The 24,486-nt window shown below is 36.5% G+C and overlaps 1 protein-coding gene across 4 annotated transcripts in view; it reads right to left on the minus strand.

Moving 5' to 3' along the window:
- CCSER2 (coiled-coil serine rich protein 2) overlaps positions 1 to 24,486 on the minus strand; it is a 94,720-nt gene that overhangs the window by 18,631 nt on the left and 51,603 nt on the right. For 3 of the 4 annotated variants that reach the window (XM_075217031.1, XM_075217029.1, XM_075217030.1), the window contains exons 7-9: positions 18,789 to 18,875; positions 13,894 to 13,980; positions 11,363 to 11,461 (exon numbers count right to left, since the gene is read on the minus strand). In XM_075217031.1, coding sequence (XP_075073132.1) covers positions 11,363 to 11,461; positions 13,894 to 13,980; positions 18,789 to 18,875 — 273 coding nt within the window. Of the gene's footprint in view, positions 1 to 3,600; positions 3,686 to 11,362; positions 11,462 to 13,893; positions 13,981 to 18,788; positions 18,876 to 24,486 lie in introns of all 4 variants that reach the window. The other variant, XM_075217032.1, reaches the window with a different exon arrangement.

A 24,486-nucleotide genomic window follows, 5' to 3' on the forward strand; every position in this document is an offset into this window, starting at 1 on the left:
ATTGGTTGTATCAATGTTTGTATAGATTTAATCCAGTGCTCACAGAAACATATACGATGGGAAATGGCTATAATAAAATCTTGAAAACTAGTGCGCGCTTTAATGGTGCGTTTTTGCAATCTATTATACTGGTAGCGTGCTTTATTGCATGAGAAAGAGGGCAAGCGGCAATCAAATTTTAGACCGCAATGGTGGGAATGCACAATTGACTATTGGTTCTTTTTTTAATGCACTTTACATGTGTTTATTAATGTGTGAAAGCACAAAAAAGCAGGTGTGAATGAGGCTGAAATGATTGTTTGGCATTACAAAAATTTAGAGCTCACATTTTTTAAATTTTGAATAAAATGGAGTTAAAAAGCTGAACTACCACCTAAAGTGGTGAACAATCTTGTTTACATTAAAATGGCTGCAGAACGAGGCTGTGAACAGGAGGAACAATAAAAAGCTGCGATATCCATGATGCAGCTATTCATTAAGCTAGGATTTACAGATGTAAATTACATAATGTTTTGAATAAGTAGAAGGGTTTTCTGACTTGCATAATTTCTGCATGCTCCCTTTTGTGTAGTGCCACTCAATAAATGTTAACAGGCCAAGGAGTGTTTCACATAAAAAATCATTATGTAAGTGCAGACACATTACCTCTTTTATGTATGTGGCAATGTAAACCAGTTGGAACAAATGCCTAAATGTGATCTTGGTCCCTTTACAGATGTAGCAATTGTTCATGAAATACCTTGCTGCTTGTCTTGTGATTGGCTGGAATGTGGGGTACTGCTGGCTATTCCATGCTTATTTCCCCCCTTTTATTGAAAACTAGCCCAGGTTGTCTAGACGTCTGCCTTGTTGAGGGTTTCAGAGGTGGGTGGGGGAAGGCAGCATGAAAACTGCCCGTTTTTATTTATTATGGAGCTTTTCCATTCATTTCAATGGGGTTTCCAGTGCACAAACAGATGTTTGCCTCAGTATGCCATCTAGTGGTAGGATAAAGGATAGTGCATATAAAAAAGTTAATTGAGAAGTGACGTAATGGGAGCCAAAATGCATTACATGAATGCTATCATGCCCCGCCGGGTATCCCTTTAATGCTTACTGTTAGTTCATTTAGGGTAGTCTAAAAATATATATTTTTTTTGTTTTAGAAATTTAAAAAGTCCGCTGACACCTATCATATGCAACCCAGTAAAGTGATTGGATAGCACAGACATCCATATAATAATTAAGATTATTATTTTCAATAAGACTTCCAAAACAATTTTATGTTAAGGGAATCAATATATTAGAGTTCATACCTCATGAACTAGAAAGTTAATTACAACACTTCAAAACATAAATAGAATGCGTTCTTGAAATACATGTATTATTTAAGATTTCAATATCATGCTAAAGTGTGGATTTTATTTCTGGCCTTGTTTTAAATGCACGTTTCATTTAAGTGACAATTTTTTTTTTAATTTCCCAGCGGTAAAATACTAATTTGTTTTTCAACATTTCAACCTGGACTGGGACTTTTAATGATCTCACTGTATAATATATGTTTATCTCAATTTGTGTTTGGCATACAAGTATCCTCAGGGGACATGGTAAGCAGGAACTAATAAACTTGAAAACCTCGGCACAATTCTTGACGTGGGTGAACAAATATTCTAGAGCTACAATTTGTTTTCTCCTCAGCAAGTCTTTCACAAGTGATTTGTATAGTTGCAAAACAATATTCCACTTACCATTCCATTATGTGGAAAGTAAACACACACTGCTGGGAGGATAAAATATGGCAAAATGCAGGTCACAAAATGCAGGCATGCCATTAAATACATACAGGGGCTGTTAGCACAAGACAAAGGGGACACATGCTCCAAATGTTATTGCGCAGTCCAAATACAAACAAGGGAACATAGTAACAAAAACAATTCATCCTGTTCAACAGTTTTTGTTTACAGCTCTTTCTTTTACGTGGCCACGGGCAGTTCATCACAACAGCAGCTTGCAGTAGGACTCAGTCAAACCATGGTAAAGTGGTGGTGTATTCTGAACTGGCAAAATGCAGTGGATTGAATTCAGATACTGATACTACTAAAACGGAGGATCAATTATATACACCTTAAAGTGGGATATACACACTACGATACATCTGTTAAGTTTGATGGGTAAACAACTTAAACTGTGGCTGTTTTGTGAATGTGACTGTTTGGGAATAGAGTATTTTTGGAATCCCATACATTTTGGTTGGCTGATAACTCCCTGCTCTCACAGATTATTTTGAAACTGGTCCATTAAGCTACAATAGGAGACAAGATGTAAGTCTCCATTTATTAATGTGTAAGAACTCTGCTTAGTCGCATAAAAGGTGGCTTATGAAAAATGTGCTAATAGTTTCCTGAAACTAATAAAACCATATCAAATTATTATTTTTGGAAACATGGTAGGTTTAGAAATATTAACAGGAGATTTAGGTGTAATTAACTGTAATAGACAATTGGCATGTTCTTGCAACAGTAGTATATCTGGATCCATATCAGCATATGGGTTTAAAAGTTCATTATGATTTTACTGTTACAGAAAAGATCTCAATGAAACTATTTATTCCAGAGAAACAAACACTCTGGTGGTGTTAAACTTTAAGTATTGTCATTGCAAACTCTAAAAGTTCCATTTTGGGACTAAAGTTTCAGTTTTGGGTTCAATGTGATAACTCAAACATAAAATAAAAATATCCAGGTGAGGCTCTCCTTCCTTCTGCTGACAACATGTTGTTGAGGACAAAACACTGCCTGTATAAAGGAAAAAGGCTGCTTTGGCAGAACTGAGAAGAGAATCCCTGCAACTCGGTAGGCACCAATTTCCTCAATCTCTACTGAGACAGACTTTTTGTTGTTGTTTTCATACTGCTGGGTGTTATCCTTTAAAAACACACTGCTAGCAGGAGCAAGGACAACCTTCCCTTTCAGCATCAGATGTTCAGGAACCCAGCACTACTCTGAGTACATTTATGTTTATCCTTTTGAACACCAACCAAAGTGATTTTTCAGCTTTGAGTTAATATCATTTTTAAAGGTGCCTTTGTCAGACAATTTATTTGACCAATCTGCAAAGAGACATTAGAAAAATTACAAATTTGTTATGACCAAACAGCTTTGTTTTTTACCTAGTCAATTTTAGTGATAAAAAGTTTTAAGTTATTGGGCACAGTGAAAGCACCATAAAATGGGCATCGTTATTTTCCTAAAGACCCGATACGGCTGATTGGTAGCAGATGTGCTGATGTTTTATTGGCATTTTTTTTCCGTGAAATTCTTATGCCTGAAGACTGAGTGCACTGACACCTAGCTTTATAATATTTTCAAGTTGCAGTAGGAATCATTACAGGCCACAGAAAAGGAAGAACAGATGGTATAAAAGGTATCAAACACAGCATTTAAGGGCCAGTTCATGTATAGCATTGTTTTAGCCGCAGTGAGGAAACAAAGCACTTTTGTTAGAGCAGGTTGTATCTTAATACACCATTCAGCATTTGTGCTAGTGGAGGGACGGTGCATGCACAGCATCTAGGAGGACATAAAAGGTCTGGAGGGATGAGTGGGAGGTGCACAGACTCACTCTGTCTGCGGTGCGGTGGACCAGTCCGAGGACTCCCTTGGTATGGGCCCTGCCAGGGAGAGAAGGAGGGAGCAGAATACCCACTCTGTGCAGAAAAAAAGAGAGGGGAAATTGGATAATAAAAAGTAGGAAACGTGGAGGAAAAAAGCGACACTAAAGCCACAATACTGAGTTCCAGCTAACGTAGGGATTCCTTTACTGGAAACATTTCAATCAATAAAGCAATGTTTTCAAACATACTCTACTTGTAGCAACTGAATAATAAACAAGTTATAAGTTACAAAGATAATATATAGAGAATAAAAAAAAAAAAATGTCTGTCTCCATAAAACAAGTAAGCAATAAAATCACAGCATTACTGAGGCCAAAAAAATCATTAGAAATTTTAGTGTCCAATAACAATGGTGACAACTACTTTGTGAGTGTAAACCTGGTATGTAGAGAACTGGATGTTAATGTTTGAGCAAGAGTAATTCTTTTTGGCGCTTCAGATAGGAAATAACCAGTTAATGGTCAAAATGGCTAGAAGTTTAAGACACAACATGGGACATATAACTTAGGAAAACTGTTATATGTAAAATACAGCCTTTTGTGCATATGTAATTTTTGCCTAAACATTAAGAAGAGCAGTCTTTTCTGTTTTAGTATCACCGTGTGCACAAAGCATAGCAATGGCCACACATGTATTTAGATAAATGCGGTTAGCTCATTAGTGTGTGAACTGACACGTTAAACACATTGCCTGCCAAACTAATAGTATGGTTTCAAAAAGAAAAAAAAAAAAAAAAAAAAGGTGAAAATCCCCACGGAATTTCAGTTGGAAGCAAATTTCATGGTTGAATTACTCTTTAAGACAAGAGGTGACTGGAGAATTATTAAATTAATGTCAGCTTAAATTGGTTCATAGATATAAAAATATGTACTCTCTGATACTATGCAAGCAAAACGGCAACTCCTTTATTAGATCAAAGTGAACTAGCATTCGCTTATGAAGAGCAAGGTTCCTGGAAAACAGTTATTTAAAAATATATTTCCATGAACAATTTATTATTTTATTATTTAATAAAAATAAAAATATAAAAGCAATTAGTAAATAATGGGCTCAACATAGACAAAAAGAACCAGTACATCATAAGCAATGCAGTATAAATGATAGTAAACATCACCTACACTAAACTAATACAGGAGCAAAAACTCCTAAATTCCTTTAAATGAAATAAACAAGTGTTTATGTCTGATGAATATGTGGATTCCAAAACATTTTCAAAATGTTACAGATATTTAGTTCAATGGAAAACATTGATGATGGACTTGACAGCCTGTCAGTATTAGGTTAGTAAAGCAGTGGTAACACAAAAAAAGAAATTGGAATGAATGCTACCTCACCTTTTTATGAATATCACATTAAGAACAGCAGTGATGCTACATACACTTTTTAATACTGCACTAACAAAAATAACTAAAAATGAACAACCACAAATATTCCATATGGAAAAAGGACATAGAAATGTCTTGAAATGTATATTAAAAAAACAAAACCTATTCCTAAATAATGTATATAAAAATGATACTACTTACACTGTCAATAACATAATCAGACACAAATTTTGTGAACCCACTTTTCAGTTCGCGATTAGTGTTGGCTCATTCTTACTGGGAATCAAATGTTTGTAATAATATTTCACTATTATTGTTCCCAATGTTTACCCACATTCTATGATAAGGAGTCACAGTAAACAATACATCATACACCCTTGATGTTTTATAGATCCGAAACTTGGGACCAACTCCGATAAACTAACTTTTTTTAATAGTATTATGCACCTGTTCAAGCGCTCTTCTTTTATGTATTTTTCAATATATAATTTATTGTTTCCTCTTACTAGTTCAGCACTTTGGCATGACCATGTCTATTTCCCCTTCTGACTGAGTGTGACTGGTTTTTAATCCATGAACTGCTAAATCATGAGTCTTATTGTCTCGCTCATCTCATTAGTTTGGAGCACCTTTTGAGTAACACCTGTGGTGTACAATAACACAGACAGCAGATCCTCCTTAGAATGTGGCATGCTTGATGCGAAGTTTTCAGCTGGGACCCCGCACAAAGATAATGGACCATGCCACATAATACTCACCGTTTCCATTACCCAAGCTTGCCACATTGTGTAACAACAAAACACAGAATGCAGGTGATAAGAGAGCCAAAAGCAAAGCCAGAGAGATGCAAAAAATCAGGGTGTGCAGCACAGATTTAGTCAGTATATGAGCCAAAGGTCTGAGTCACAGGCAAGAAATAAGCTAGGTAGATAACGGGTGGACAAAACAACGCAACAGTCAGCACCTGCCCACAGAACAAAAAAACCTGTTGCTCAGGCAAAGGATAGTTCAGAGTGGACTTTTAAATCCAATACCTGCTGACTGCCTGCAGAACACAGACAGGACCAGGAACGACCCGGACAAGTGCCTACCAGAAGATGGACGCTGCAAGACCAGGAGGTAAATGTATCATAGTCCGGGTTGTACAAGTCGCCGGAAATCGGCGAGATGACAGCTTAAATTTAAAGTGGCACTGCCTTGTAAAAGGAAACTTCAGAACAGTTAATCTCATTGTAATTGGCATGCTATAATACTGTATATTTTATTCCCCCATTCAGAAAATGTGCAGCTTAATTACATACATACTTTTTTGTCATGTATGTAACCTAATGTTTAATGGTGGCCACATCATGAGCTAGTGGTATGTTAGCTAGGCTATAAATTGCAGTATGTACGATCATCTGCTCCCATGTGAACTGGTCCCCTGGAAAGTCCATCAATAAAGTAGAACTGTCAAGTTAGACCAAAAAAGTGAAAGGCTAAATTGAAAACCGGTCCTGTCGTTTGCAGGTCAAACCGACAAATTTGGTTAATGGTGGGTAACTTAAGAACATTTTAGACAGTCTAGTCCAGTTGCAATATCCACAACAATATCAAGCAATTGTACAGCTATAGCAGTGTGTGCTGCTCCAAAACCAAAGCATGATGCCCAATAAAAATATGATTTGATAGAATTTATGCTGGAAAATGGGCTTTCAAGGTTGCTCTTTCATTGCACTATTGAGTATAAGAGTCTATAACAAACATAGTTCACATATTTACCAGTTGGCAAATTCTGTATTAAATATAGCAATACAAAACTAGGACACATAAAATTTATCGTCATCACACATCAAAAACTAAAACACTCACAGCATGAGCAACTACTATTAAAACGCTAATACAAATGACCCTTTGCTATCCCCACAAGTTCTACTTGCTTCAAGCAAATATGGAGCCCTTTAGGTGTCCGATAAAGAAAGGTTGCTATAAAAAGGTCTTCAGGTAATTATTTGGAGGACTTATTTGTATGCATAGCACATTTAAAATTACTTTAAAAGTTTTAAACAAACTTAAAAGTGCCTTATAATTGGCTTATAAGTACTCAGGGCACTACTGCTTCGTACAATATATAAGGGAGGAACCAGGTGAAGCTGGATGTGCAGAAAGTAGCAGAAGAGAAAGCCCCAAAGATTGAATAGTTGAGTGTAACGGGAGGTGAATAAAAGTGCATACTTTCCCATTTAAGATTAATTTGTCACCATAGTACATTTCGTATTGTCCAAAGTATGTAAATGTAATAAAAATAAAGTAAAAAAACAAAAAAAAGATATATATATTTTGGCAGCACCAAAAGTAGAAAAGTGCAAACAAGAACATATGCATCCAGTGCAAATAAAAGTTTGTATGACATCCTATATTACAAAAGACAACATCCTGTATACACTTCATTAGCCAAGGTTAAGAGAGTTGAAAAGGCTATGCTAGGAAGGAAAACGGGAAAAAAAATAACCAACGTCTCCAAAATCATCACCTACATCAGCATTCATATAACTTAGCCATACTTACTTTTATAAAAAGGTATGTTCTATAAATAATTAATTGATCAAGCCATAAGTTTCCTACACCTACATTTTAATGTGGGTCAATCCCAACTGTAACACTGGTACTTTGTATAAGTATTTTTGGAAGACCTCCATACTATAATTAAAGTTTTGCATACTCTGAAACTAATAAAATGAAAATATATGCCGCTTTAAAATATCTATGTAATACAAAAGTAGCTTGTACTTGTATAACACCAAACCCATGCATCAGTGAACTACCAGAAAAAAATAACTAGAGCAGATAATAATCTGCACCAGAACTGTCAAATTGGGAGAATGTAGGCTACTGGAGGCCCACCATTCTATCTCCTCCATCTTGTGGCACGCCTTCACCCGTCTGTGAAGTGGAGTTGTATCCTGACTGCTTTCCCATTACACTCCCATTTCTCGGTAGCAAACGGATTCGTAAGTTGAAACAGTATGGTTTTCAGAGTGAGACCGTTGTGTCCCTGCATGTGGTGTATCTAACCGCCACCAAGGGTTGTGCCACCAAGCAGATCCATCCACTTATAGGATGGTCAAAAAACCAGGCAATCACAATAATAAATGTGCTTGGTTTGAAAATGTAAAACTCCAAGTCTCAAAGCCATTCAACAAGGGATGTTTATAACTAACTGTAACACTGTGAACCACATCCTACGTGATCAATAGAAGAATTGCAGCCCAGTAAACAAGATATTTTTATATAGGGCTACAGGATATCAAACATGTCATTTGCAAAGTATATAATACAATAAAATAACCATCTAATAAATGTAAAAAAATATAAATCCAAAACGTGTAAAATATGATTAAACAAAAATAATTACAGAACGTTATGATAAATCGCTATTAGTCCAAGAACCATAATTCCATAGCATGAATGTGTCCAAAAAAATTACCCAATAAAGTAGAGATTGTAGTTAGCAGATCTGTATATTATCTTTACCTTCTGATTCAAGTCATGTAATTTTGGTGTAAGGTCATGATCCCCTTCTTATACTGTGTAGTGTAATGTGTCAAGCTCTCTTTAAATAAAAATAATAATAATAATAATAATAATAATAATAATAATAATAATAATAATAATAATAATAATAATAATAATAATAATAAATAATCCTTAATTCTGAGATGATAAATTCAATCCCAAACCATACACGATCTAAACCAGTGGTAGTCAACCTGGTCCCTACCCCCCACTAGTGAACGATTCAGCATTCATGGTGGGCCAATGAGGATTTTAACGATGTTCCACATGGCTAAGTGTTAGAAACAAGAGCGCTGCTCTCTTTTCCATGGCAGCCTGATCCCCGATGGTCTAGTAGTAGGAGGAATTTGAGCAAGACACCAGTAACCAAAATGAGTTACTGCGCATATTCCTGAAACCCGAAGTTCTGCTGTATCGTCTAGTTCTGCATTAGTGACCGCAGTGAACGGCGCATCTAGTAGCTGCCGCGTATGTATTCCTTTGGACTGGGTTTGACTTAGTTTACAGTTTTGGGAGGATTTCCCCATAACCAGTGATAGTCATAGGTACAGACTGGAGGCACCTAATAAGTATATTATACTTAATACTTATACAATAAGTATAGGAGAGCCCGTCCACCACAACAAGAAGTATATCCTGCACATGCAGAAACTGTGTCCAAGAGTGTTACAGTGCAAACCAACAACCTGCCCCTGCATGTATACATGTGAATAAAATAACCTGTATATGCAAGACTGCAGAGTTTGACTTTTATCAAATAGGCTTTTGCAAGTAGCTGCTGATTATATAGTTAAATACAATAACCCTCCCTCTAAAAATTACTTCACACTTATGCCAAATTGAGTTACTGCGACACTGGTGGGCGCTAAGGAAAGGTTGCCATTAAAAATACAAAAGTGGACGGTAGGTATTAAAAGGTTGAAAACCCCTGATCTAAACAGAAAATAGTAGAACGAGATTTCAAATATATACCAGGAATTCATAATGTTAATTCATGCCATTTGATGCTACACTATTAAAAGTAAATATCTAAAAGTATTGCTTCTTTCTAAATTGCTAATCTCTGTTGTTGCCTCTCGTTTATGAGTGTACTGAATCAATTATGTGGTACCTTAATTGTCCCATACCATGTTTCATCTGGGATTCTTCTATTGATCATGTGAAATGTTGTCACAGCGTTCCATCTACTAACAATGTTTATAATGAAGTGTATTCTTTATTTCTGTCACAAGAATAGGATACTTCTATAACTTTTTATGTGGATCTTTTATATTTATAAGTAAAATTTGTTTCTAATGGTTATTGATAAAAATAGTTTATCATTTTATATTCAGATTGTTATATGTAACTGTTTTTAAAAACAATGTATATTGATATTAGCTGATATAAACAATGTCTACATATTGTGTTCCCAACAATGATGCATGTTGCCGCATGCATTATTTTTATGCATCTCCTGTGATGCACTGATGTTTGTCGTTGATGCATGTCGTCATGTTCTCATCATTCTTCTTGGTCGCAAATGTGTCATGACGCAGGAGTGCGAGATGTATTTTTGACACGTGTCACAATGTGCATTTCTGGCAGGAACATTTGATTACAAATAGAAGATTTGAATGTATCCACTTATGGCACTGCTTTGTTAAAGGTCCCTGTGTTTGACCAGAAAGATTGAACTATGGGATTTCTGCACCCCTCAATATAAGAAAGAAAACAATCCACTTGTAGTAGTTTCATTCTTAGGAGTTTTTATATTTATATAACACACACACAACCTTCTAAAGAGAAGATGAAAAATTGAAATCTCAATATCCTCATAGCATTCCTCTGTGTATCTAGATGATTGTTTCAGGAGCAAACTGAATTTTAATGAATCTTAGAACTCTTCTGATATTGACTGTTGCTTCAGACTGTCTGATAAGACTTGGAAAACTGCAGCTAGAGTTGATTAAGTGACATTGAGTGATATGTGTGAACCAATCTGTATGCTATTCCTGTTTCTACAACTCCCACATACTTTTATTTAAAGCAGTGAGATTGCTAGCACTCTACTCTGAGGACATTTACCGCTATAACTTTTTATGCTAATTCATTCAAACTTTGTAATTACTGAGAATAAGTGCTTTTCCTAAGTGTCTATAATTACTTGCATATATATCAAAATAACAAATAGTTCTTTGACTCTGACCTAATAAAGATAGTATTTATTGTTTTGTATGTACAATTTGTACATATAAGATGGATATAGCAAGGATACAGATGGGGTAAAAACTCCAACTGTAACATACTTCACACTGGCTGGTGATTATTATTTCTACTATTAGATCAAAGTTGAGGTCTATTTCTCTGTATTGCAAATGGCAGTGGAAAAAGCTTAACCATAACTAGATACATGCTTCTATGGGTACATGTCTATCCCAAAATAACATTTTTGCTCTTATGAAGTATTAGTTTTGACTGATAACTGAAAAACAAATATATACAGTAGGTTAAGTGGTAGAAGGTGATTACAATATGAGCCATTAATGAACATGTATTAGTTGCAAACAGACAAGGGCCAATAAGGAGCATTGGTCTGTAAAGCCAAACATGGAATATAAACAATGCAATACACATGGCAAAGTGTTAAAGACATAGACAAGGTGTTTTATCAGTAACTACAAAAAGTAAAGTATTGCTCATTAAAAAGCTGTCCAACAAAGCAAAAAGAATATGAACCACATCAAATATTTTAGTCCAAAATGGAACTAACGTTAAGGAGATAAGCTTCCACAATGTAACGCTGCTTATATAAAAAGAGAAGACAGACACACAGGCATACATTACTCACTGAACTACTCCTCCATGGTGTCTGAGTATACTTGTCATACTGCTTTGGCTTTTCTGCCCTGGACTCTGCGCTTTCTTCCTGGCATTTACATCTTGTTTTCTAAAACAAAGGAAACAAACAGGCTGACCAGAAATCCAGAAATGAATGCGTATAGTTAAATACTGGAAAAATGTATGGGTCGTAACCATCACAAGGGGTAGATGTCATACATTAGTAAATCAATGGCAACATTGTACAGTGTGTGGGGTAAATGCAAAAAAATCCCTTGGTTGAACTAAAAAATATACAACAGTATATGGCCCACTACTAGTGGAGACACTACCATCATATTCTGCCATCCAACAGACCATTGTTGTTTATCCTGGTAATAGGAAAGTGTGTTAAACTGGTTTGTAAATATCAAAGCCTTTGGCAGTCAATGTCCTGATTGGTTTGCAACTGTATATAAACTGAAGTATATTGATATTAAAAGAAGAGAATTCTGAGATGCAAATAAATGTGCCTCAATCCAGAGAAAGTGAATTTTATTTTTAATTGTACACTATGTTCTACAGAGCTGAATAAGGACCTGTCAAAATTGGCAACCACCGTTTATAATTTCTATTAACAGTGTGAAAGTATGGTCATTATTTTTATATAGCAATGATCTCACTCAAGATCTGGAAACTAATTTTGAGATAATATCAGGATGCAGTTATATATTACTGGAAAAGCACATCAAGAGTGTCTTTAATGTGCAAAAGTAAGATAATGATTTAACTAGAGTCTGAAGGCAAGAGAATTTCAGCAGAATCATAAAGTAGAATTACGCCCACTATAATTACTGTAGCACAGTGTTTAATGAAAGCATTACTGCTACTGTAACAAAAACAGACCTTTGTGGGACCATGCTGCTTATATTAGGACAGATGCAGAGTCATATGTACATGTTGACTCTATGCACCAGAACAAAATGAGTCAAGATCTTGCTACGAACTTAACACTTTGGAGCAGGTCTTCTGTTTATCTCTTGTAAAGCAGTTTGCAGCCTCTTTCTCTACACTATGTGGACAAAAGTATTATTACTAGCCTGAAAAACAGCCCCATACCATTATCCCTCCTCCACCAAATTTCACAGTTGGCATAATGCAGTTAGGTTCTCCCGCTACCCGGCAACCCAGACTCGCTCATCTGACTGCCAAACAGAGAAGCATGATTTATCACTCCACAGAAGAAACATGTTTCCACTGCTCCACAGTCCGGTGTCTGTGTGCTTTACACCACTCCATCCAATGGTTGGCATTGGTCTTGGTGATGTGAGGCTTGCATGCAGCTGCTTTGCCATGGAACCCCATTTCATTAAGCTCCCGCCGCACAGTTTTTCTGCTTACATTAATGCCAGTGGAAGAACGGAACTCTTCAGCTATAGAATCAGCAGAGCGTTTGCGACTTTTACGCACCATGTGCTTTAGCATTTGTTGACCCCACTCTGTGATTTCACATGGTCTTCCGCTTCGTGGCTGTTGTTCCTAAACGTTTCCACTTTCTAATATCACTTACAGCTGACTGTGGAATATCCAGCAGGAATAAAATTCCATGAACAGTCTTGATGCAGAGTTGGCATCCTATCACACTGTCATGCTTAAAGTCACTGAGCTCTTCAGAGCGATCCATTTTGTATCACAAATGTTTGCAAATGGATACAGCATGTCCAAGTGCTTGATTTTATACACCTTTGGCAACGGATCTGGTTGAAACACCTCAATTCAATAATTAATGTAGTAATTAATCTGGATTATGGTCATATATACTGCAGAGAATGTGAATGTAGAGAGCTTGCAGACTAACCAGAATGGGGATATATAATGTTAACACCCCAAAGTTTTCAAAATGAAACAGATGGAATCAAGGAAGCAACAGAAGACTTGTAAAAAATACTGAAGAGAATAAGTCAGCAAAACAGTTTTGTTATCCATGACAAGCAATCTGGAACTGTCGAGCTTTATAGATGAGACCCATCCAAAATTAGAAAAAGGTGCTCTGACAAAACGACCCATAAAATATATTGCTGTTCTTTGTGGCAGATCTGGTTGGGGAATTAGATATAGGGACGTTCTTGATAAATTAAAATCTCTCTGTATAAAACATTTGAGGCACCAGAATGAGTCTTTAAAATGTGCTATATTTCATGTAGTACCGGAGTCATTTAGAAAGGAGAAGTTACATTAAAAAAGTAGGAGAACAGTAATTTATCTACAAGCCTGCACTGTTCATCATATGCTAATATTTACCACAGTAATTTTATCAGTCACAAAATTATTGTTTACACTCAGCTTGCAGACAAAATAAGTGGGCCTGCCAAGAAAATATGCTTATTACAAAAACTAATACACTTTACAAGATTTAATTCTATAAATATTTTCTCAGTTAAAAAGGATCCTAAAATAGTGCAGTAAAGTTTCTCATAAAAATTCCCAAAAGACATTCAAAAAACCTTAAAAAAAAAAAAAAAAAAAAAAAAGTTATGACTGGAGTGGATCAGGGTTGCTCACCAGTTGCTGTTGTAATTGCTTAATTGTCTCATCTTTCTTCTTGGACTCTTCTTTGAGCTGATGGATCTCACTGAGCAGGTCTTCAGTCTTAATGGAGATAAAAACCCAAAAGAACAGCATTATAGATCATTTTAAATTATAAACATAGTTTATTTTGTTTTTAACACCTAAAAATAAATCCAAAACCACACACTAAAAATTAACACACTGGTAAAAAATAAAATACAGGTCATATTTTCTTACTAATTATGTTCGAAACTGTTGTTTCTACTTCATAATTACTATTAGATCTTCAAACATTTCTATTATGCAACATCAGTGTGGCTAGACATAGCTAATCTGTTTAAAGGGAGGAAAACCATGCTTGTCAGAACCATTACAAAAATACTACACAAGTATTGATTTAAACGATATCTATTTTCATAAACTCTGGATATACTGGTTTTGTTTTTAACAAAAATTTAGATCTATCCACCTAAATGATGCAATTGCAATCCATTTTAGAAAAAAACCCAGAATAAAAATAAAATAAAACCTTGGAACTTCCTAATGGGCATGCCCATAATGAATGCCATTTTAATTCTTGAATTACGCATGCTTCAGTTAGCCTTAGTATTCAGTTTAAAAAGTAAGCATCACCCGACTGGAAATGGACATCCACACACAGTGCTGTCTTCTTTATCAATTCTGTGAGAGTCCTGAAGCACCAATGATCAGACATCAAATGGCTGCAAGATGGCCTAATTTGCATACAAGGATATGGTTCATGTGCCTATTGGATTACTAGGATATGAGACATTGACCGGTACATGTGAAATCTTGTTTTCAAGGCAGATTAGTAATTTCTCATTCCATTTCATTTAGGTAATATAACGACATTACACAAGATGGAACAAATTCGAGAAGGCACAGCACCAAACTCAAGAAATTGTAAATCAAATTTTTTGTAATCTTATGCAAGTCAATCAATCACATAGGAAAGCACACTGAACTGGCATGCTGCCTTGTGTCAGGGAAAAGGCATTTCCTATTCACTTCTGTGTGTCACTAAATAAGGTTGAGGGCACTGCATTGTTCTGATTGGAAAAACAAAGTTTTAAAAACTTTGACACTGAATAAATAATCTTGTTTTTCCAGTATTTGACACCAATATACAGTATATTAAATAGCTTGTATAATAGAACTGAATAATATACACAGAGTAACTAAATAGTTTATCCTTCGCTAAATATGCCCAAGAGCTTGTTCAGAAATGTGATTATCCCTTTTTGATCACTTCATCCATTAAGTATATCACTACTTAGACAGTTGGAAAATCAGAACTCATATTTATATTTTTCTTTGGCTCATTCAAATCCTCAGATGGTACCTCCATATGTGCAAATTATTTCATGACAAAGAGAACCAAAAAAAAAATAAAATAAAAGATCCAGTAGTTAAATTAAACTGTTTCTGGGGGATCTGAAGACTTGGAACATTCTTAGCTTAAGCGCAGATGTGCCCTCAATTGCTTGCTAGCATTACTTATATAATAGGCAGACTTTTATTAAAGAATCGAGCTCACCTGGCCCATCAACTACCATCACAATGATAGAACACAATTAAATTAATTGGTTATAGAGACTTTCTGCGTGGACAGCAAAACTCTACACCTTCTGTGCTCTGCTTGTACTGTTCCTTTCCTGCATTAAATCTGCTCTACTTGTATGACTTGCTCCACCCATTATAGATTAAACTCTCTGATTGAACCACATTAAAGCCATACATTTAGAAAGGTCCTTACAGCACCAGGTATTAACCATCCCCAGGATTTTTCAAAAATATAAACCCACCCTATGTATATAATATATTAACATATCGGGAGGTGCGCCCATACATATATTAATTTGTATATAAAAGAACAAAAGGAAAATAAATGTTTCTAAAGGGGCACACGGGGATGATTACATTGTTCTTGTATCAACCTCATTAAAAAAAAAAAAATTTGTAGGAGCTAATCAATTCTGAAGTGTCAATTTTCTCCAGTATACTGTTACTTAAAAATATGTTTTGGACAGCTGTAGTCACTACATATTCGAGTCCACTTGGTACATTTACATTAAAGGGAAGGGCAAGTAATTTTTAATGCACATTTAATGTCTATTACGGTTATGAATCTCCAATTCGCTGCTAAATGCAACAAACATATCTCTATTCATGAAATAGTTTTGTAAGTAAGCCATTTTTTCTTTTTGTAATAGACACATCTAACTATAACATGGAAACAAATTGAAATGTATACTCCTTATTGCACAAAGGAACAAAATAATTTGCAGTCTATTTATTTGAATCAGTAAAGAAAACTAGGGAAGGAGTTTTGATTAGCCCAGGAAAAACAGACACAGGAAGAACAGATTGATATCTCAGAACAAAGAGTACATTGAAATTGATTGAATGGAGAAGCTGTCTTTACTGCATTAAAATATTAGAAATGCTATAGAAAGGCTTGCAAATCAATTTTTATTGTAGACATACACAATATGGACAACAATATTTGGTCACACCTGTTAATTATTGAATTGCGGTGTATCAATCAGACCCGTTGCCAGAGGTGTATAAAATCAAGCACCTAGTCATGCAGTCTCCATTTGCAAACATTTGTGTTACAAAATGGGTCGTTCTGAAGAGCACAGTGAAAATTTATTCTGCTGGATATCCCATGGTCAACTGTCAGTGATATTATGAGAAAGTGGAATTGTTTAGGAACAACAGCTACTCAGCCATGAATCAGAAGACCAGAAAAAAACAGGGCGGGGTCAAAGACTGCTAAGGCGCAAGGTGCGTAAAAGTCGCTAACGCTCTTCTGACTCCATAGCTGTAGAGTTTTGAACCTCCACAGGCATTAATGTAAGCACAAAAACTGTGTGTTGGGAGCTTGATGGAATGGGTTTCCATGGCCGAGCAGCTGCATGCAAGCCTCACATCATTAAGACAAATGCCAAGCATTGGATGGAGTGGTGTAAAGCACACAAACATTGGACTGTGGGAGCAGTGCAAATGTGTTCTGTGGAGTAACCAATCACGCTTCTCTATTTGGCAGTCAGATGGGGAGTCTGGGTTTGCCAGTTGCCGGGAGAATGTTACCCGCCTGACAGCATTATGCCAACTGTGAAGTTTGGTGGAGAAGTGTTAATGATATGGGGCTCTTTTTCAGGGTTTGAGCTAGGCCCCATTTCTCCAGTGAAAGGCAATCTTCATGCTTCAGCATACCAAGTCATTTTGGACAATGCTATGCTTCCAAATTTTTGGCAACAGTTTGGGGAAGACCTTTTTATATTCCAACATGACAGCCCCAGTGCACAAAGCAAGGGCTACAAAGACATGGTTTGATAAGCTCGGTGTGGAAGAACTTGACTGGACCGCACAGAACCCTGACTCCCCCATCGAACACCTTTGGGATGAACTGGAATGGAGATTGCGAGCCAGGCCTTCTCCATCCATCATCAGTGTCTAACCTCATAAATGCTCTACAGAATGAATGGGCACAAATTCCCACAGAAACACTCCAATCTTGCAGAAAGCCTTCCAAGATGAGTGGAAGATGTTATTGTTGCAAAAGGGGGACCATTTTAATATTAAAGTATATGTATTTGAATACAATGTCATGACAGTCCCTGTTGGCGTAATGGTCAAGCGTCCGAATACTTTTGTCCATATAGTGTATATCTGAACTAACTTAGAAAAAAACTATGGTAAAATATGAATAGGTGGGATACATCACTGCTCCATGTGTGATTTTAAAAATCTCAACTTTGATCCTACAAGTTGTTGCATTTCAGACTACATGACTATTTTTCATGGCTGTGGAACACTAGCATGTACTAGACATTTAGTTTAGCATGCTATTTGCCTTTAAACAGATCTATCCTTTCATGCCACAACAAGCCTAATTATGCTTCAAGTATCATATCCTTCCTTTCCTCTTCCAACATTAATCTTTAGTAGAAAATAATAATCTAGAGATAAACTAACTGCAACAATCCCTCATATCAAGCATGCCTTTAACCAAATATACCCACTGTACTTTGCAAAATGTAATATGTTTTTATCTCTGCGCTAGGAATTGCAGACACATTGAAGAGAGAGACAAAATCCAATTAATCTTTTAAGACACCAGGTTAGATTGAGCTTCTATATTACATTGTTGTACTTTAAAGTATTTCTAACAAAACATCCATCTGCTAACCCTCAGCTCCCACATAATTTACAGACATGGCATCATTTGTCTGTACAGTACATGGATAATTGAGATTTGAGCATAATCACTTGTTAAACCATTCCTCACGTATATTACTTTTAATTAAAGAGTTATTTTCCCTAAATCGCCATTAAATGGAAAATAAAAAATACAGGCAATCATACAAATGTTTAAGAAACCAACATTTAACGTGCTTAGTTTGTGCTCTAGATACAAATATAAGAACACTAGTTGGTCCTTAGTTTTTTCCCAATTAACAGTATACATTTGCGGCAAATGTATGGTGCATAACATATTAGAATATTACAATCACAATATAATATAACATTAGTGTGGTTTTAAAATTATTTAGTGTAATATACTTCAACCTCAAGAAAAATGAATGGTGGCATTAAGTAAGACAGTTATGTGAGTGATAAATACATGGATACAGTTTAGTGGACTACAGAGTACCGTATATACTCGAGTATAAGCTGATCCGAATATAAGCCGAGGACCACAGAAAACTGGGGAAACTTATTGACTCAAGTATAACCCGAGGGGGGGCTTTTTCAGCATAAAAATTGTGCTAAAAAACTCTGCTTATACACAAGTATATATGGTAAGTACTATGTTAGATGTTTGTCAGCAATTTCAAGTACTTCGTAAGAACATCTACCTTCCAAAGTGTCGGGGTGTTCTGTGGTTCCGGTGTAGCAGGTACAGACAGCTGTATATCTTGCAGAGGTGATTCAGGGCCATCTTCCTATGGAAATTGAAACAATAAAATGCTTACATGGATGAACAGAAAACATATAAAAATGAAAGTACTGTAAGTTTTTGCTACGTTTTCATTGTAGTTCATAAATTCCTATTATTTCAGTTTAATTCATCATATGTGACATCATAGCTAAGCTCCAAACTCCCAGCTCCTTACAAATATGGAGGATCAGCAGCCAGATGCTTCAAAAGGTAGGAAGCTGCCAAATGCTGTCTCTCCAGGTCTGCAGTCAGTGCTCAGTGTGGGGGCGCCCCGCAATCAAGACACTGAACGGTTACTATAGCACTTATTCAGTGTTTTAATTGCCCCCTACACCTCGGCACTGTAGACCACTGGCTAAGTGTGCATAGTGGTAATCTCTGGCATTGGCAGTAACCTAGTAATCCTGTTTTGTCCGATAAGGTTTCATCTCTACTTAGAAGACTGCTGAGACCTTAACTTTAATCTTGGCATCTGCATTCTTGGATGCGATACAAAGTAACAACAAATTTAAAGATTTACATATTTGATCATCGTAAACAATTACTGTAACTTCCAATTATTCTGTTAATTATTGCAACATGGGCCAAAATTATTTACAGTGCTTATTTTTCAATTCCAAGGCAGCTACTCATTTTGATAAGGCCAAAGTATTTTATGCTAGTAAAATTAAAGGATATTAGGTTGCTTCTGCTCCTTTTTCATAACACAAGCATAAACCATTGCTGTTACAGCACGTGCGGCATTCTGCATAAAATATACCTGGTGAGGGTGGCATTATAAAAGGTGAGAAGTACAAAGACGATGCATGTAACACAAAACAGCGTACACTGAATGTTTGTAAAAGATCTACATTGTCTAACAAGTTGCAAGGAGACTTTGACCTTTCTGGTAGGGTTACATGGCTGTATTTAGTAATTTAAAAGCATTCCTCACCTGTACATCTGGTTTTGAAGGGCAAGCATAAAATGATGCACAATGATTAAACTTTATTGTTTAGTAGGAATATTACCAAGAATAAGCTTAGGGTCTTATTTCAACTTGGGGACTGCTTTTGAACTCTCGGCTAATATATACAATATAAATACACTATAATTATAGAATACACATTTGATAAAAAGTATCAACAATAATTAGGGGGCCACAAAAAGACAGTATCACTGCAATGCTCAATGATGCATATCATTCATTTCCCTTTTTATCTCTAAGTATTTCAAGAACAAATGAAATAAGCAAAAAAGCCACTAAAAAAAAAAAGGAAGGTCTAAATAATACACAAATAGAATAGAATAAAACACAAAGAAAAATGTAACAATTCATATTTAAAAATAAATTCCCGAATCCTTGCCTTAGAAAGTTAAACATAAATTAAACAAATAAGCATTGATGTCCTTTTCCAGCAGAGGGTAATATTAGGCCTATGTAAATAAACTGGTAACACGTAATCCATAGATAAAATGGATAAATACACTTCACCTCACAGAAATCCAATTACCAAAAATACTGCATATAGTAGAGGTCAGTCGCCATAAATACATACATTATGGGAGTAAAATCAAAGTTTTAGGCTTCAGTGAAGCGTGGAGAGCATTGCCAAGCAGAGCTCATCATTTGTTAATCTCCCTAACATAAGATCATCTGCAGGTGTTACCAATACAGTTGTGAGCAGCTGATGGGCAAACAAGTTTTGAAAACATGTCCCTTCTAAACACATACGTTTTATTATTTGTGGATGGCACAGTTAAAAAAGCAGAAATTCTTGCAGAATCATATATCATAGACTCGTATATTGAATGTAAGAAGCCAGAGCAATGGAATAAATACTGACTGAGTGAGATGTACGGCAGTTTGATCATTGTATTTTTTGTGAAGCTGCTCTGCCTATGTCTAAAGTAAACACGCCATATGCATCTATGCAGACTTGCACAATTCTATTACCTATGACCAGCTATGCCTAAAGAGGTGGGACGAAGTAGGGAAAGGGCATTCTAATGTTGGGCAAGTACAGTAAAGGTGTGTTTAGGCAAATGCAGCTCAGGCAGATGCAAATTCTCACTGCTGCTGACGACTTGTTGTAAACCAAGTGCATATTCTGCTGGTGTGAAGGCTGATGCATCTAGAGATGTGTATGGCTCTCCATATGGGCGGAAATATGCTATTTCTCTGTGCTTTTTCTTTTTTTGTAAAAGAGTAATTCACTCCCATTTGTGTAAACTCTGCCTCAGCCCCCATATCTCTTGCACCACTAAAGGCACAATATACGTTAGTGAATGCAAATATTTAAGAAATTTCACTAGTGTAGTTTAGATGGGAGTTTTAATGCAACTGAGCTAGTAAGAAGGACTGCGGGAGTGGTAACTTTAAAGCAATGTTTAATTATAGAAACCAAGTGGATGTTTTAGATATAACACATGGATTCCACTTAAAGAGGTAGCTTTGTTTACTCTCAAAGACACTTTTGTCTTACTAGTTTTCATGAAGGTCGATTATTTATATGCTTTCCATAGAACATGCCTTGAGAAAGGGACAGCCCTGTGACTGGCTGCCAATTAGCTGTTCTTCCGTGATCAGTGATGTAGTAAGCTTTGTTTACAAGGGATACTTTCTTAGTAAACAGATCAGTGGTCGAAGTGGGGGTGTATGTGGTGGTATGCCATATCGCCACTTATCCAACCCTTGGAAAACTAATAAGCTCCTTTGGATTTCAGTATAATCTCTATGCGGATGATACACAAATCTATCTTCTCCTGATCTTTCAACATCTGTGTTGTCTAGCGTTACTGACTGTCTTTCTGCCATTTCATCTTGGATGTCTTCTCGCCAACTCAAACTCAATCTTTCAAAAACTGAATAAATAATATTCCCACCCAAAAACTGAAGCTTCCTGCCTGACATTTCTATTTCTGTTGATAACATGGCCATAAATTCCACCCCGCAAGCTCGCTGCCTAGGTGTAATCCTTGACTCACTACTATCATTTATTCAACACATCAACTCTATATCTAAATCATGTTACATACATCTAAAAGAACATTTCCAGAATACGCACATATCTCACACAAGACACCGCAAAAACATTAATTCATGCACTCATCATCTCCCGCATCGACTATTGCAATTCCCTCCTTACTGATCTTCCCAAAGTCAGACTTGAAGCCCTAGAATCTATTTTGTACGCAGCGACTAGATTGATTTTGCTTGCAAACCTTTCTTCCTCTGCTGAGCCATTCTGTCAGTCTATATTGGTTGCCTGTATTTCAACGAATCCAATATAAAAGTCTTTTATTAACATACAAGGCCGTCAACAAAATTGCACCAACATACATTTCCTCACTTGTCTCAATATCTCCCTACTCGACACCTCCGTTCTGCACAAGATCTGCGTCTCTCTTCCACTCTCAACACATCCTCCCATTTTCGGTTACAGGACTTTTTTCGGGCTGCACCCACTTTGTGGAATTCCCTCCCTCGCACAGTAAGACTTTCCTCTAGTCTTCAAACCTTCAAGCATTCTCTGAAAACTCACCTCTTCAGAGAAGCTTATGATATTCCTCAACCAGCATCTTAATCTCCAGAGGTTACCCTATTACCACCCTCTACACAGCTAACACAAGACAACAATCCTCTGACCAACATTGCTACACACACAGCCCTCTCAATACTTTTACCTTTGCATTCTAGCTGGTCCAGTGTGCAATATGATATAGCACATGCCCTTGTGTTTCAAACTCCCATTGTCCCATAGATTGTAAGTTTGCGAGCGGAGTTCTCTTGGCTCTCTGTCTGTATGTATTACCCAGTATTGTTTTATTAATCTTTGTTCCCAATAGTAAAGCGCTACGGAATTTGCTGGCGCTGTATAAATGTTTATGATGATGATGGTTACCAAAATCCAGCAATCCTCAAACACATCACCTGTCTCCCATCTTTACCAATGTCCTTTATATGCGCCATAAGTAAAGCGTACTGTGTTTGACAAATTTAACTCCAAACATGACCTCTTGCTCTCAATCTCAACCTTCTGGCAATAACATAAACATGGCTTACACAATTAGACACTACTTCATCTGCAGCCCTTTCAAATGATGGCCTCCATTGTATCCACACCTGCAGGCCGGAAGCAGACAAGGAGATAGGGTGGAACTAGCGTAAATCTTGTACCGCTAATTATTTCTTCACATACACTGCTATACACTATATCGAAATACTCTAGACACTGCTAAACAAACATACTTCCAATCGCTCATCTATGCTCAGGCTTCTAACCCCAAAAGCCTTTTAACACATTTAAATCTCTTCTCAACCCTCCCAACCCAAACCCTCCCACTACTATCAGTGCCCAAAATCTTGCTCCCTCTTCAAGATAAAGATTGACCCGATCCAAATTAAAATTGTCCTCGACAAACAACCAGCTCATTTAATCCCACAATTGGAGATGAAGTATCTACTTTAACTTCCTACTCCACCACCTGTCCTGTTGACCCTATACCCTCACAAATTGGTAGGTCCCTGTCTCCTGTGCTCATGCCACCCCTAACTAAAATCTCTAATCTCTTTCTCCACTGATATCTTTTGGTTATTATTCAATTGTGCAGTGATTACACCAATTCTGGAAAAACAAAATTCTGACCCAAACGCTCTCAAATTACTGCCCCATCTCTTAGCTCCTATGCACCTACTAGCTTCTTAAGAGAATTCCCTACAGCAGGGGTGGGCAAACCTGTCCTCAATGGCCATATCCAGTTCATGTTTTTAGGATTTCTTTAATCATGTACAGCTGAGTTAATCTATTTGGCTGCGTCAGTAATTATCCCACCTGTTTCTACAGACAGAAATCCTAAAAACATGAACTGGATATGGCCCTTGAGGACAGATTTGCCCACCCCTGCCCTACACTCATCTCACACGCTTTCTTTCCTCACACAATCTATTGGATCCACTTCAGTCAGGCATTCATTCTCACCACCCCACAAAGATTGCATTGACTAAAGTTGTCAATGATTTGATCAATGCTAAATCTAAAGGCTATTAATCACTTCTAATTCTCCTGGATTTCTTTGCTGCATTTGACACAGTTCAACACTCACTTCTCATACAAATACAACAATCCCTTGGTCTTCAAGACACTGTCCTATTATGGTTCTCATTCTACATATCCAATTGCTCTTTCAGTGTTCGTTTCTCTGGATCCTTCTCTGCTCCGCTGCCTTTATCAGTTGGAGTACCACAAGGCTCAGACCTAGGTCCTCCGCTCCATCTTTACCACTTCTGATGGAAAACTAAATAAATGGATAACTATATGCCCATGCAGCATTGAAAACCAAGACCACATAGCCACTGGTATTTTTCTTGCATTAAAAAAGGTAATTGTAGGAGTTTCTGATGCATTTACCTACAGTAAATGAAATAAGTAGAAGATGCATTCCTAAAAACAGTGTATACGCAAAAGAAAAGAAAAGTTGGTATGAAGCCTAAAACAAATACGATATTCAGAAGAAATAACCCAGATAGAATTTCTCAGTTGCTTTATCTACAGGTTTCACACAAATAGAAAAAGTCTTATGTCAACGTGGCTACTCAGTTGACGCTGCGTTTCTGATTTAACATAGAATTTGTT

The sequence above is a fragment of the Mixophyes fleayi genome, chromosome 6 (genome assembly GCF_038048845.1).
Source record: "Mixophyes fleayi isolate aMixFle1 chromosome 6, aMixFle1.hap1, whole genome shotgun sequence".
Lineage (NCBI taxonomy): Eukaryota > Metazoa > Chordata > Amphibia > Anura > Limnodynastidae > Mixophyes > Mixophyes fleayi.